General features: G+C 39.8%; 1 protein-coding gene across 1 annotated transcript in view; it reads right to left on the reverse strand.

Annotated features, from left to right (window-relative positions):
• The window catches only part of DNAH11 (dynein axonemal heavy chain 11), a 231,691-nt gene that overhangs the window by 139,734 nt on the left and 79,121 nt on the right, over window positions 1–12,836 (reverse strand). Inside the window, exons 36-41 of the mRNA XM_084858589.1 lie at window positions 8,495–8,633; window positions 5,067–5,159; window positions 4,638–4,832; window positions 3,049–3,126; window positions 1,916–2,048; window positions 964–1,091 (exon numbers count right to left, since the gene is read on the reverse strand). Of these exons, the coding sequence (XP_084714715.1) occupies window positions 964–1,091; window positions 1,916–2,048; window positions 3,049–3,126; window positions 4,638–4,832; window positions 5,067–5,159; window positions 8,495–8,633 (766 nt within the window). The remainder of the gene's footprint in view (window positions 1–963; window positions 1,092–1,915; window positions 2,049–3,048; window positions 3,127–4,637; window positions 4,833–5,066; window positions 5,160–8,494; window positions 8,634–12,836) is intronic.

The raw sequence follows: 12,836 nt of genomic DNA on the forward strand, positions 1-12,836 counted from the left end.
TTTATCATTCCAATCAATTTCAAGTTAATAAATGAAATTCAAAAAACTGTTTAAACACATGGCTTATAATATCTTAATTTAAGAGGTATGCACTTGCATGCAGTAAAAGCTATAAAAATGAAAAAATGAAAAATAGGCACTCTCAATGCATATTGATCAACACTAGTCTTCACCAACTTGGTGCCTTCCAAATGTATGGACTACATCTCCCAGCATTCCTGACTATTAGCCATGATGGCTGGGGCTAATGAGAGTTGATATCCAAAACATCTGGAGGGCAACAGGTTGAGGAATGCTGATCTGCTATAAAGGACCAGTTCAGAACTAATGGGAAGCCATGGTTTCCCACTAGTTCAAGAAAATGCAGCAAGCCTTGGAATTGCATACTCCACCCTTTTTTCTTCTCCTCTACCACATGCCAGAGGAGACGATTGGAAGCATATTAAACAAAGAACAGTTCCCTGTTAACATCAGGCCTCAGGGCACTGTGGCTTATTTAAGCTCTAGTCAGTCAACAAACCAGGATTGGAAACCAGAGTTTGATCCTGGTTGTTTGAACTGACTAAACAAACCACAGTTCCAAGTCTGGATATAACTGGGAACTATTTTTGTTTAAAACAAGAAGCAAACATTTCAAATCTCCTCCTCTAGCTGTACAGCACATGCCAGAAGAGAAGAGAAGAGAAGAGAAGAGAACAATGCGCAAGCCTGAGGCTCACCGTGAGCCTTGTTCACATATTGGGAAACATCTAATAAGAGATATCGGAACACAAGAAAGCAATACATCCAGATTGTGAATACTAAATATGGTGCAAGATAACATATAGAATAGAGGATGCACATTCTGCTAATCAGAAAGAGAGAAGGAAAAACAGTAATAGGAAGCAAAATAGGAAAGGAACACAAAACAAAATTTTGAGTTCTCTAATGGGAAAGCACAGATTGTATTTGCTTGTTGCTCACCTTGTTATCATCCATAACAGTATTGAGTGACTCAATCCACATAGGATCTATGTCCCCATCTAAGACAATCCATTTTGGCCAGTTATGGGTAATATTAGCTTGCTCTCTCAAAAGAGATGAAAGGAGTCCTGGAAAATGCATGTAAATGGGTTTTGAACCAAGGAACTTCTAAATGAAGAAAAATCAGACTTTCTAGCTGAGAGCCAAATAGCACTGTAAGTACACTCAACTACTTCTATGAATGCATGGGAGTTTCCAAATGCCCTGCTCCAACTACAGGAAACACCTATTTAAACTTGAAGATCAGGATCCATTAGCCTTTGGATCCAGGCAAAGTACTCTGGCCTGAAGAAAAACTATATCTGCTTTCCCCATGATCACTTTTGGCACTCCCAATTGTGCACCATTATGCTGAAAGCAGAAGTGATATAGCCATGTAGATATGCTCTAAGAAAGAGCTAGTGACTGGGTGACAGTATATGTGGGATATGCTGAAGGTTAGATTCTGTATGTAAGCAGCTTGAAACCTAAGAAATTATCTATATGCAGCCTTCCTCTGACTGCAGCACCTCAGACTGCAAGTGAGGGAAGACTATCGTTTGAATACTTATCCATGTAAAAACTGCCTGCCCATAGAAAAGTAGCATGCCAAGAAGGAGGATAAGCTGAACTCTCCTAACATGCTACATTTATATTCACAGGCAAGTTCTTTTTTTACATGGGGAGCATTCAGGCATGAGCTGAATTCTGCATTCTGCAGTGATACAGCTCCATGAACCCTGCACCATGGGATTTCTCGGTATGCATAGATTGGCCATGAGTATCCTAACAGAGTAAACATCCAGGACGTGGTTTCAGATGTTGAAGGGAAAGATGGAGATACTATAGTAATGATATAGTAATATAATAATATAGTAACACAGTAATGAATATAAATATGTCCTCCACTTGCCATCTTTCCATTCTCGAGTAGCATGATGTATGAAACCAAAGAGCTCATCAGTAGTCACAGCTTTGGGGTTCAAGTCATTCCAAAGAGGCTTCTGTTTCATGTTCATGTAAGTCCTATTCAAAGTTTTCAGAACCTGATGAACAGCCAGGGGGGAAAAAGACTCCCTGGTTAGGGTCCAGGTCTCAAACTTGGGCTCTTGGAAAATATGTCATTTTTAATTGAAATACTGAACACTTCTGTGCATAGTCTTTTCTAAAGGCATGGCTTACAAAGTTTGATTTTTGAAGCCCTGTTCCTTGGGTCAGCTTTGGAGGATTTCAAGGAAGAATTAAGTACTGCAAGCCTTCAGAATCCAATGGACTCTCTTATTACAACTTTTTCCCCAGAACTCTCAACTTCAGTCCCAAATCCTAATCCTAATCTTGAAGTCTCTCTAACTTTATGTGTGCACACACTCATCCCACGATGTTCTCAGTTCATGCTTCAAAAACCTTCAAGACCTGGCTTGATCAGAAATGACAATGGGACAAAAGAAATAAGTGTGCATACCACCAGTGACAATGCCTCTATCATACCACATTAAATTTACCTAAACACTATTGCATTTCTTCAGCCTTTGAGACTGAGCAGGAATAATAGGAAAATGTCAAACATGGGGAGCATTGTTCTGGAGAGAGAGAAAGAGAATCACTGAAGGCTCCAGAACTAGAGTACAGTAGGCTGGTTCAGCTGAGCCTCTCCTTCCACAATAAAAGGAAGCCACTGCAAATCATTAATACTTTCCCTGGGGACCCACACTTGCGTTTAATTTCTAGAGGGCTCAAAGGCTGTTCATCCTCTGTGGGTAGCCAGCCAAAAGAAGTTGGAGGGTTTCCTTTCCCACTGAAGTGGTTATTAGATTTGAATTCATCCCTGGATAACTCGAGTCCCAAAGGAAAAAGTAATGATCTCTTGTCACGTTTAGCCTGGCCATAACAATATTTAATAGTTGAGATTGCACTTTAAATCCGAGCTGATGGCATTGGCTAAAGCGAAGCATATGGTGTTATGCCAGCTTCCGCAGAAGATAAATCTTTTCAATTGAAAATCTGCCATGAAATAATTGTTAAAAGTAGAATGGTTATGCATTGTACCTTGCTTTTTCCTGTGCCTGCATTTCCCACTACAAAGATGGAGTGACGCACTGCCAGCAGCTCTTCAAGCTGAACAACCTGCCAAACAGAATTAATACGCAGCTAGTGGTTTTGTTTCCTTGTCCTCCCATTACCACTAAGACACTAATTACTTCCCACATAGCAGCTTCCCACCCACCCTCTCCTGTAGTCAGGAAACCAAATTGCTGTTTTTTCCAAATAACTTCAAACTGGGTAACCTGAAGAAGGTGCATTAGTCTCCCACAGCCCTACATCCAGGCTTGAATTAGATGAATGAACCTCAAGAAATGAAAACAAATCTCCCCATTACTTCTGGTGTAAATTGAGATTTTTAAAACCCCTGCACAAGGGTGGGTGGGGATTCAGGAAGGAAATGGCTGAAAGGTTTAAATCTCCTCTTCCAGCCAGCAATGGTCTTGATCCGAATTGAACCCACAACCACTTACTCTAGAGCAGGGATGTGGAATGTGTGGTCCTCCAGATGTTGCTGAACTGCAACTCCCATCATCCTGCAGTCTAGCAAGATCTGGAGGGCCACACATTTCCCAACACTGCTCTAGAGTATTAAACACAATGAAAACATGAGAGCTACGTAATTAGCATAACATGTAGTCGGACCCTACAAAAACTAAACCTAGGGCTGAACCTGGAAAAAATAAAGGGGCAGAGGGACTCAAGAAGAGGCAGGTTGCAGGGAATGAATTTCATAAATGTATTTGAATTAGCTCGCCAAATCTGCCATAAGAGGAGTGTGGCTGTGCAAGCCATGGGGTGGACTGGACCAAGCAGACTGGCAGCACCAGTATCTGCTTCACTTCGCCTAACCCGCTTTGTGATGATAGCAGTTCTGCCTTCTGAGAAGCACAGTTTCTACTGAGGGAGGCTAGAGGGAAGAGGATGAGTCCTGACCCAACCCAATTCTGATCTCCCTCCCACAAGCCACAATAGTGGCCTTAGAGATCTTTAGTGTGACTTCTAAAGCATCATGTGGCTGCTGTTTCTAAGGGCTTGTCTGCAAAACATGAGAGGTGGATCCACATTATATCAGCTTTGATGACCATTTTGCTTCTACGATTTGCATAGGGTCTTATACTTATCAACCTACTCTACAGACAAATGTGACCGCTGTGACTGAATGCCAATAGAAAAAATGCCTCCAGAGAACTCTCCCATACCACTAAGTTTATTTGTTATAAATGAGTACAGCAAACAGACAATCCTCAGCAAATTCATGCCCAAATTTTTGTATTATGGAAACTTGAGTACCAACATTTAGTAGCCACTGGTACTCAATTATTTAATAGAAAACAGGCTACTTAGCTGCATTTTGGGGAAATCCTGTTTCATGACCAGATAGAAGCAGTATATGCTACACATTTTATTGAAATATGTATCTTTATAACATTGGCCTGTACACTTACAGGACTATTATTGAAATACCAGGACAAATACACAATAGGAACACTATAATGTACATAAGGGTAACCTTCACATCCAGTACAAGCTGTCTGCAATTATTTTGACTGAAATTCTTAAGGGGTGTAATTAAAGGCAATGAGTTATTTTACTTTGAGAATAAAGCTCTCCTCAGACTGCAAGTGAAGCTCCAGGGTAGATTGTTTAACCATCTGTTCAAATTGCAGGTCCCTCTTCCTTGGAACATCCAGAGCTAGAAACAGGTCACTGATCAGGCCCATGAAAATGGGGATATCATCTGTCACTATCTTAGGCAAGTTGAAGTCCCTCAAGGCTCGCATAAGTACCTGGAAAAGGACAATAAACCACATATTATCATACCTGCAAAGAGCTTTCAATAACTGTTCTTGAACAGAATACTTCCTTTTTTTACTAACACAGGGGAAGCATTTGTACCTCTGAATACAGAGCAAAAAATCAATCCATTTAAAGGGATATAATTTTACTATTAAAACCAACACTGGAAAAATGTTACTGCCAGTTGCATGTTTATGAACCACAGAACTGTATACTGTGCATACCTGATCTTCAGGTCTGGTCTTGTCTTCTCGCTTCAGGGAACCAGCAACGACCAAGACAGACTTAACAGCACGAAGACCCCAATCATAATGATCCTGTGGTGAAGTCATATAAGAAAATACAAAAGGATTACTCATGAAACTATGTTTAAGAAAGTCGTTGTTCTTCATATTGCATTTTTAAAATATGGAATCCAAAGTTGTTCTGCTGCTTCTCAAAATTAGAATATCTATCCAAAGTCTTCAAAACTGTATTAATCCAAATTTTGATAATTAACTAAGCAGGTACAGCAGTATACATAAAACCTGAATTTTACTTTTAAAACTATGAATAGTTAGAGTAAATGTTAAAATGATAAGAAGCATTAAATGATTTGAATTTAATCACTGAATTGTGCTGGGAAATTAGTATAACAAGTGGAGGTAGTTGGGAGAGGTACGTGAGAAGCCACCGCAGACCTGGAGAGAGGACTGAAGTGGGCCCACTTGGGACTGAGCAAGGCACACAATCACCCCTCATACCCCATAAGCTTTTTGTAAATGTGTACTGTGACTAGTTCATGTGTGCCCACAAAAAACAGGAGAAAATATAATACTATGCTTGAGGCACAGTTGGGCTTGAACAGGAAACATTATCCTAGTAAGAGTTATAGGTTTGATCAGGCAAGGGCTCTGATTTAATGACATGTTTTGCATGGCTCCACCCTTGAGGATTAACCTATCTGACTATTAAACTTCAAAGACAGCCAGCAATCCCTATTTGCAATAGCTTAGTTGACTGCTCCTCCAGCTTTGCTGATTCCTTGCCTGAACCTTTTATCTGCTTCCCATCCAAGCTGCTCCTTGCCTTTCAGAAACCACCTCGATTTGTCTTTCACCTGTGCCTGTAATCTGCTCTTCATTGTTCCCCAGCCCATGTCCCTGAAGATGCTTTTCTTCCAGGTTGCTAAAGGACCCACAGCTACTAATCTTAAATCACACCTACATCTTCCTTGAAACAGACTTCCCCTGATTGGAAGCAGGACGGTATCCGGCCCTTCTTTCAGACTTTGTTCTCAATCCCATGATCACTCAAAGTGGTAAGCAATAGACAGAAGCCAACCATAACCTGGCCCATGACATGTGCCAATCTCCCCATACCTTTTGACAAAGACCTTAGAGAACAAGATCAGAGTCTTACAGCACTCCAACATAGGAAAGATTATTTGTGATACACTTGGAATCAAGTTTTATTGAAAATCAATGAAGAATACTTCCAAACAATTAGAAATTAGAGCGTAAAAATATTTGATATTATGTATGCAGGTCTTTTGTTGGAAAACTAGACTGTAAACAGACTGGAAGATTGATTATAGTAATTGGAACCAGGCAACAATACATTGCGGTAATGTAGAACACCACAGAGACCATTTAAATTGTTTCCAATAATGCTGAAATAAATGAATAAAGCCAAAATAAATGAATATTCAACAAACGTGAAAATGATGAAGTTGCACATAGGAAAAAGTAAGCTATTCCCTTTTAATTTAATTTCATTGGCTCAATTTCACATTTTAGGTTACAGGGCATATTCTGACAAGTTAATTCATCTAATAAAACTGAGTACAGTTTCCAATATTTTCCACTTTCAAGTAATTGTAGTAAAGTAATTGGAAATTCTTATTAATAAAAAAATAAGCCAAAAGTAGTAATGTCTGCAGAAGGTTTTTAGAGATTAGTCCCCGTAGAATGTATCATACTGACCGGATGCACACTGAAGTTAGCATAAACCAGAATCAGTGACCAGTGCATGGTCACAGCTGGGGAAATAAGCTTATTTCCTCCACCACGCATGCTGGTTGCATATTGGGGTGATTAGCATAATTACCCTCGGCAGAGCAGCTTGTGTGTTGTACCAACCCAGCCAGGGTGACTTATTGCTGTAGGTAACAAGCCACCTAGAACCCATGGGCTGTTGTAGGGTTCTAGGTGGCTTATTAGCCATGGCAACAAGCCACCCTGACCAGTTTGCATGACACAACAAGCTATGCTGCTAATAATTATGCTAATCTCCCTGGCACGCAATTGGCATACTCAGGTTGGTTAACAAGTCACTGTGGCTTATTAACCACCCTGTGATTGTGCAAACCAGGAGAAGTATAAGTGTTGTTAACTTGGACTAAGGCTCAGAAGCATTTTCAACTGAAGAGAAGAGACGTTTTTGTCCTTACAAGCAGGAATCAGTTGGGTAGAGTGTCCTTTTCAAATACAGCCTTCTCCTTATTCTAGCATCCATTGTAAGGAATGACTGGAAACCCACTAGCATTCTAGGATAAAGTAAAGTGGCTATTTATGTAATGCAAAAAAGATGATGAATTTCAATTTCCATAAAATGTGCTTATGTTAATGTATAGATGCACACTTAGAAATAAATTACTATAATTTAAATAGAAATGTCAGCATAGTGGGGAAGATTGTGACGTGATGACCTGTATGCCTGCTCTGTCTGTTGTCTAGGTGCTAACTGTTGATGGGCAACTTCAAAGCCCCTGTTCTCCCTACTTGTGGTTCTTTGTCTTTGGACTGGTTCTCCCTTCTTATGATTTTTAAATTTGACTTGGACTAGAAAGCACTTCAAACAGGAAACACCCAGGAAATAGAGGACTGTCCTCTATAAAGCAGGAGACATGGAAACCCTAGGCGGAATGAGTATGAAATCTTAGGTAATGGAAATATAGACACTAATGAAGTGAAGTAGTTGAAAGTGAAGTTACCACAGGAGGAGAACAGAATAAAAATAAAGGATGCATATCAACACAACCATACTAAATGTGTATAACATTCAGGTGTACATAAACTTGTCTGGGCTGCACCATTCAGACCGTGTGTGGGAGCATATGATGGAATGCTCCCTCATCAAAAACATTCCTACACAGAGAAAACATCAAGTAAGGGAGAAGTCTAGATTTGAATCCTTTCCCATGATATTTAGTTTTCTATGTACTGGAGATTTTTTTTTAAATGAATGAGCATTCAGTCATATTAAGCCCCACCTTAAGACTAAAATGGTGTAGCTCACACACCAATTTAGCATCTTATTTTCTATCTGTAAGAACTAGGTGAAAGTAACATTATTCCTCTTTATTTGATAAATATTTTACTTTGTGTATGTCTGTGCCACTGAAATCACATATTCGAACCATTCAGATAGCAACCCTAAATATGCTTTTATCAGTAGTACACTAGTAACTTAATGGGGCCCCCATCACTTGTAGATGTGTTGTACTGTAGATAATGCCTGCTTTTCCAAGTATCATGAACAGCTTGAGCAATCTTTTGCTTTCAAAAGCACCCTACAATCATTCTCAGTTTCATTATGCAAATTGATATTGCAGCACAATATCATTTTATTAGCATTGGTGAAGGCCAAAGGTCCAAAAGAGCTCCCTTACCTGTTTAGAGAGGAGTTCTCTACAGAGACTATACAAGGTAATAAACTTCTTGGCTAACAAGCGTGCATCAACAAACCCCTCAGCAACCAGCATAATTTCACAGATAAGTTCAATGTCAGGGACAACCATTGCACACGGTCTAAATTTGGGTGGGGGGAACCAGAGACAGAGATTAGAATGTAAGCATAGTGAGAATAAGACACCTAACTCAGCTAATTGAAGACACTGATGTCTACAAACATTTCAGCACATTAGCGCTAACAAAGACTATTTTTCTAGCAAGAATTGTTAATTACTTGTTGACAATTATTAGCATTTCCAACTAGTGATATTTCAAAGGAGACAGCTAAAGATTTTAGGTTTTCAAGTCAGATTCTGCAAGCCCATCACAGACAAATCATAAAAACAAATATAGGATGCTATCACTTAGTAGGCAAGCTTCAAGATGGCTCCTAATGTTGACAAAAGCCAAATCAACATTAATTAAAACACCTCAGTCAACACTAAACCATAAACATATACGATTTCGGAACAGTAGCAGTAGTTCATCTAGTCAATTGTCTCTAAAAGTAAAAAATTATACAATATCAGTGTATAAGAAAGAAGCCTAAGAAATGCTTCACAAGTCGATCAGGATACATATTTCTTCATCATAATCCTGTGATTTTTACATGCCCAATTTTCAAGTTCTGAAACAGGAAGACCAAAAGTTTGTCAGTGGCAACCTCTGATTTTGCAATAAGACTTTTTAAGCTAAGGAAAAGTATGATTTCATAGAATTCTAGCTGATGATGTTCCATTACTTTGTTATGGAGTATCTAGACACATTTTTTTTTCTTGGCTAGTTGTGCTAGACAGTGGTCCCATTCTTATATTGACTCGGTTCACACGATCAGGGAGGGAAAATAAGCTACCTTGTCACACGCCTCTTGGTACCATAATTACCCTTGCTGGGTGCAGCTTGTCATGACACTGAACTCTAGCGAGGGTGGGTGGCAGGGGTGGTTTACAAGCCACCCTGGAACCCATGACTTGTTCTAGGGTTGTAGGGTGGTTTGTAACCACCGCCGCCATCCACCTTTGCCAGGTTCAGTTGTCACAACAAGCCACACTTGGCGAGGGCAATTATGGTAATTAGGCGGTGCACGACCGGCATGCACAGGGTGGGAAAATAAGCCACAGTGGCTTACTTTCTCTCCCTGATTGTATGAACAATTCTGTTACGTAGTAGCACGGGAGCTGGTACTCCATGGCTCTGTCCTGTACTGCCAAGGTAACATAAGAATCTATGAGCCACTTGCTGAAACAACACTAGCATGGAAAGCAGCCACAGTGTGGATCTGCCATACAGCTTGGGGCTTCTCATGTTAACCCAGAAGGGTGTGAAGAAACTGTGCAGGTGGGAGTCTCTACTTGATATGTTTATTAATATAGACAAAAGAACACGTCTCAATAAGGCAGTGAAGTTCCATCACCAATATAATGGCAGAATGGGTGTACTAAATGTGCAGCTCTATTAAGATGTTTGTCAGATTAGGCAGATAGTATGTCTTACTGCACAAATAGTAATCTGCCATGACTAGGTATAGAAACAACTCCCAACCCTCAACCATCAGGGCTATGCCCTTTCTAAGCTCTAGGTCCCCCAACTCCAGCATCTTACAAACCCATTCATGGTACCCATCTTAGAAACTTGGAAATGCTAATCGTGAGTATTAGCTCCCTTACCTTTCCCACTGCTCCCATTCTTAGAACATCCACTATTTAAAAGCCTGTAGAAAAGGGGGTAGTACAGAGCCTGGGAATCAAAGGTCTTATATATACTAAGGGATTTACATTGATAATACATCCCTCTGACACAGGCCTGGATTGCAACAAAGCTGCAGGGCTTAAAGTGAACTGGGTCCAACTCATACAGAACTCAATTGTTTGCAAAATAAATCTTTAAAGGAAACTGCCCCCCTAGGTCTTCAAGACCAAATATATGCACACAGAGGGGGAAGCCAGGGGGCTAATTTCTGAGATCTACAGAACCCTAGTGACAAGCATATACAGTGGTTCACAAGGGCTCAAATAGTACAGGAAGTAGAACTGGGGCAGAGAATCAATAAAACAGCATGGGAATCTCTGTGGAACAGACAGCCTCTCTCTATTATTTCAGAGAGAATCCAGTAACCCATACTGAAATAAATGTTTCGTTGGTACTACATTCAAGTGAAGCTGAGCCACATCAATCCGTCTTTGTCCTCTTGATGCTGGTGAGGATGCGATATGCAAGGAACATTCCTCCACATGTGGTGGAGCTGTGCTAGGCTACAGAGATTTGGACAAAAAATGCTTGAGGTTCTCTCTTGAATCGCTAATCAGCAAGTGACCCTAGCCTTCAAGCAGTGCTGCTGTCTCTTCATCCCAACACCCCTACGTCAATCATACATAAAGGTTTGCTTCCACTGCTTCTTGCAGCAATACATCTAATCATTGCTTGGCACTGGAAATCAAGTGCTGAGTTTACTCTGACAAATTGGTTTGAGAATATTCGTAGCCTTATCAGAGCACTTAACAGCCCAATCTAGATTTTTAAAGGCAGGGTTGTTGTTGTTAAAAAAACAACTTTGTGGAGACCTGGTATCTTTTTATCTGGTATGTGAATGTGAATACCATCTACAAGCTCCTAGACCACTTACAACAGTCTCCTCCTTCTGGTGGGACTTACTCCCTGAGTAAGGTAAATGGGCGGAGGGAGCAGAAAATACAATCAATGAACAAACAAGGACAAGATTAAATAACCTTATTGCCAATGTATATGACTGTGCTCAGTATTAAATTTGATGGATTGTTGTTATCCATTGTACTTTGTTGGTTTTGTTGTTTGTTGTTGTACTTGTTGTTGTGATAGTATTTTGGAATTTAATAAATTAACAAAAGAAGGGAAAAAATAAGAAGCTGTGGTGCAGTAGCTACCGCACCGCCAGCATAACAGAATGAGGAGGCCAGACTTAGTGAAGTACAGCTCCGTGGCGGAGTAAGAGTGCAATAGGAGAAATCTAGTGATCAGTTATCATGTAAGATGACATGAACATTCTACATATGACTCATTTGCAAATGCAGATCATCACTCCATTCAGCAAATCAGCAAATTATCAATATTCAAGTGTGAAATTAAGGGAAAGACTGGGGCAGCTGACTATTTTTATAACATCTAAGCTTAAATATATAAATATCTTTGGCACAATTATCATATTTTATGTACTAAAGACTTAGTTCACAAAAACATGAGTATTTACAATTCCAACTGACTTAAAAGTTTAGCACTTAAGTCCATCTCTCCCATTGGACTTAAAAAGTAGTTAACTTGGGCTGGATACCACCCTTGTGGTTAGGTTACCGTTTACTTCAAATTACTGGAATTTCTATTTACTGACAAACTAGGGATGCACTGAAATTTCCTCCCTCCAAACTGCATGTTCCTGAATGCAGGGTGGGTTAGTTTTCCACTTCTTTTAGTTTGATTTTTGAACTTTGTAAAAACTGCTGTGCATGTGAAGTTTCTTTTTGCCACAGCTTTCCTGCTATCATTTGTATTTGCTTACCTACAAGGAAAAAAAAATGTGCCCAAGCAATTGTGCACAATAAAATCCTCTCTCTCTTTTGTTTAGTTAACGTAAAGTGTGGCAAGTTAAACTTAAGCTCCCTTACCATTCTCAGAATTTCCCAGCGGAGAAATGCATATGGGATGAAACAGATCACCTGAATAGCAGTGTAATTAATGCCAGGAAAAAATAGGCCAGTTTCATAGTTCCACCTGTATCTATACAAGCAGATCTGCGTGTGTATACAAGAGCAGCTATAATGGCTGGCTATTAAGCTCCAATGAGAAACACAGTACAATTTAATGTGATTCACATATCTGTAAGCTCATAAAATAATAACTCTAAGGCACATAGAGAAGATGCTGTGTGTGTGAAAAGTAAAATTTCTGAGCAATTATTTCTTTTTATTCAGTGCAATCTTGCACCCAACCACACCAACATTCCTTTCATTAAAACATGTGATAGATTACCTGGAGGCTCTTTTTAATGGAAATTAACAGGGAAACACTGCTCAGATCTTTAACAAAATTCAGTTAAACAATTTTAGGCTTTCATTCTAACACAGTAACATGTCTTTTTTTGTATTATGAGTAGGGATGTGTGATGCTGGGAATTCCATTCTGTTTAAGTCTGATGAGATTCCATGGTGTTTCCATTCCAGTAAGCAGCATTAGCTTTAGCAGATTCCCTCCTCCCACCCCTAATTCTGGAGGTTTTTTGTGCATTTTTTTCTGGGGCCTGCCATTTGCACA

The sequence above is a fragment of the Heloderma suspectum genome, chromosome 5 (genome assembly GCF_057233095.1).
Source record: "Heloderma suspectum isolate Gila_16-S chromosome 5, 16-S_ref, whole genome shotgun sequence".
In the NCBI taxonomy this organism is placed as follows: Eukaryota; Metazoa; Chordata; class Lepidosauria; order Squamata; family Helodermatidae; genus Heloderma; species Heloderma suspectum.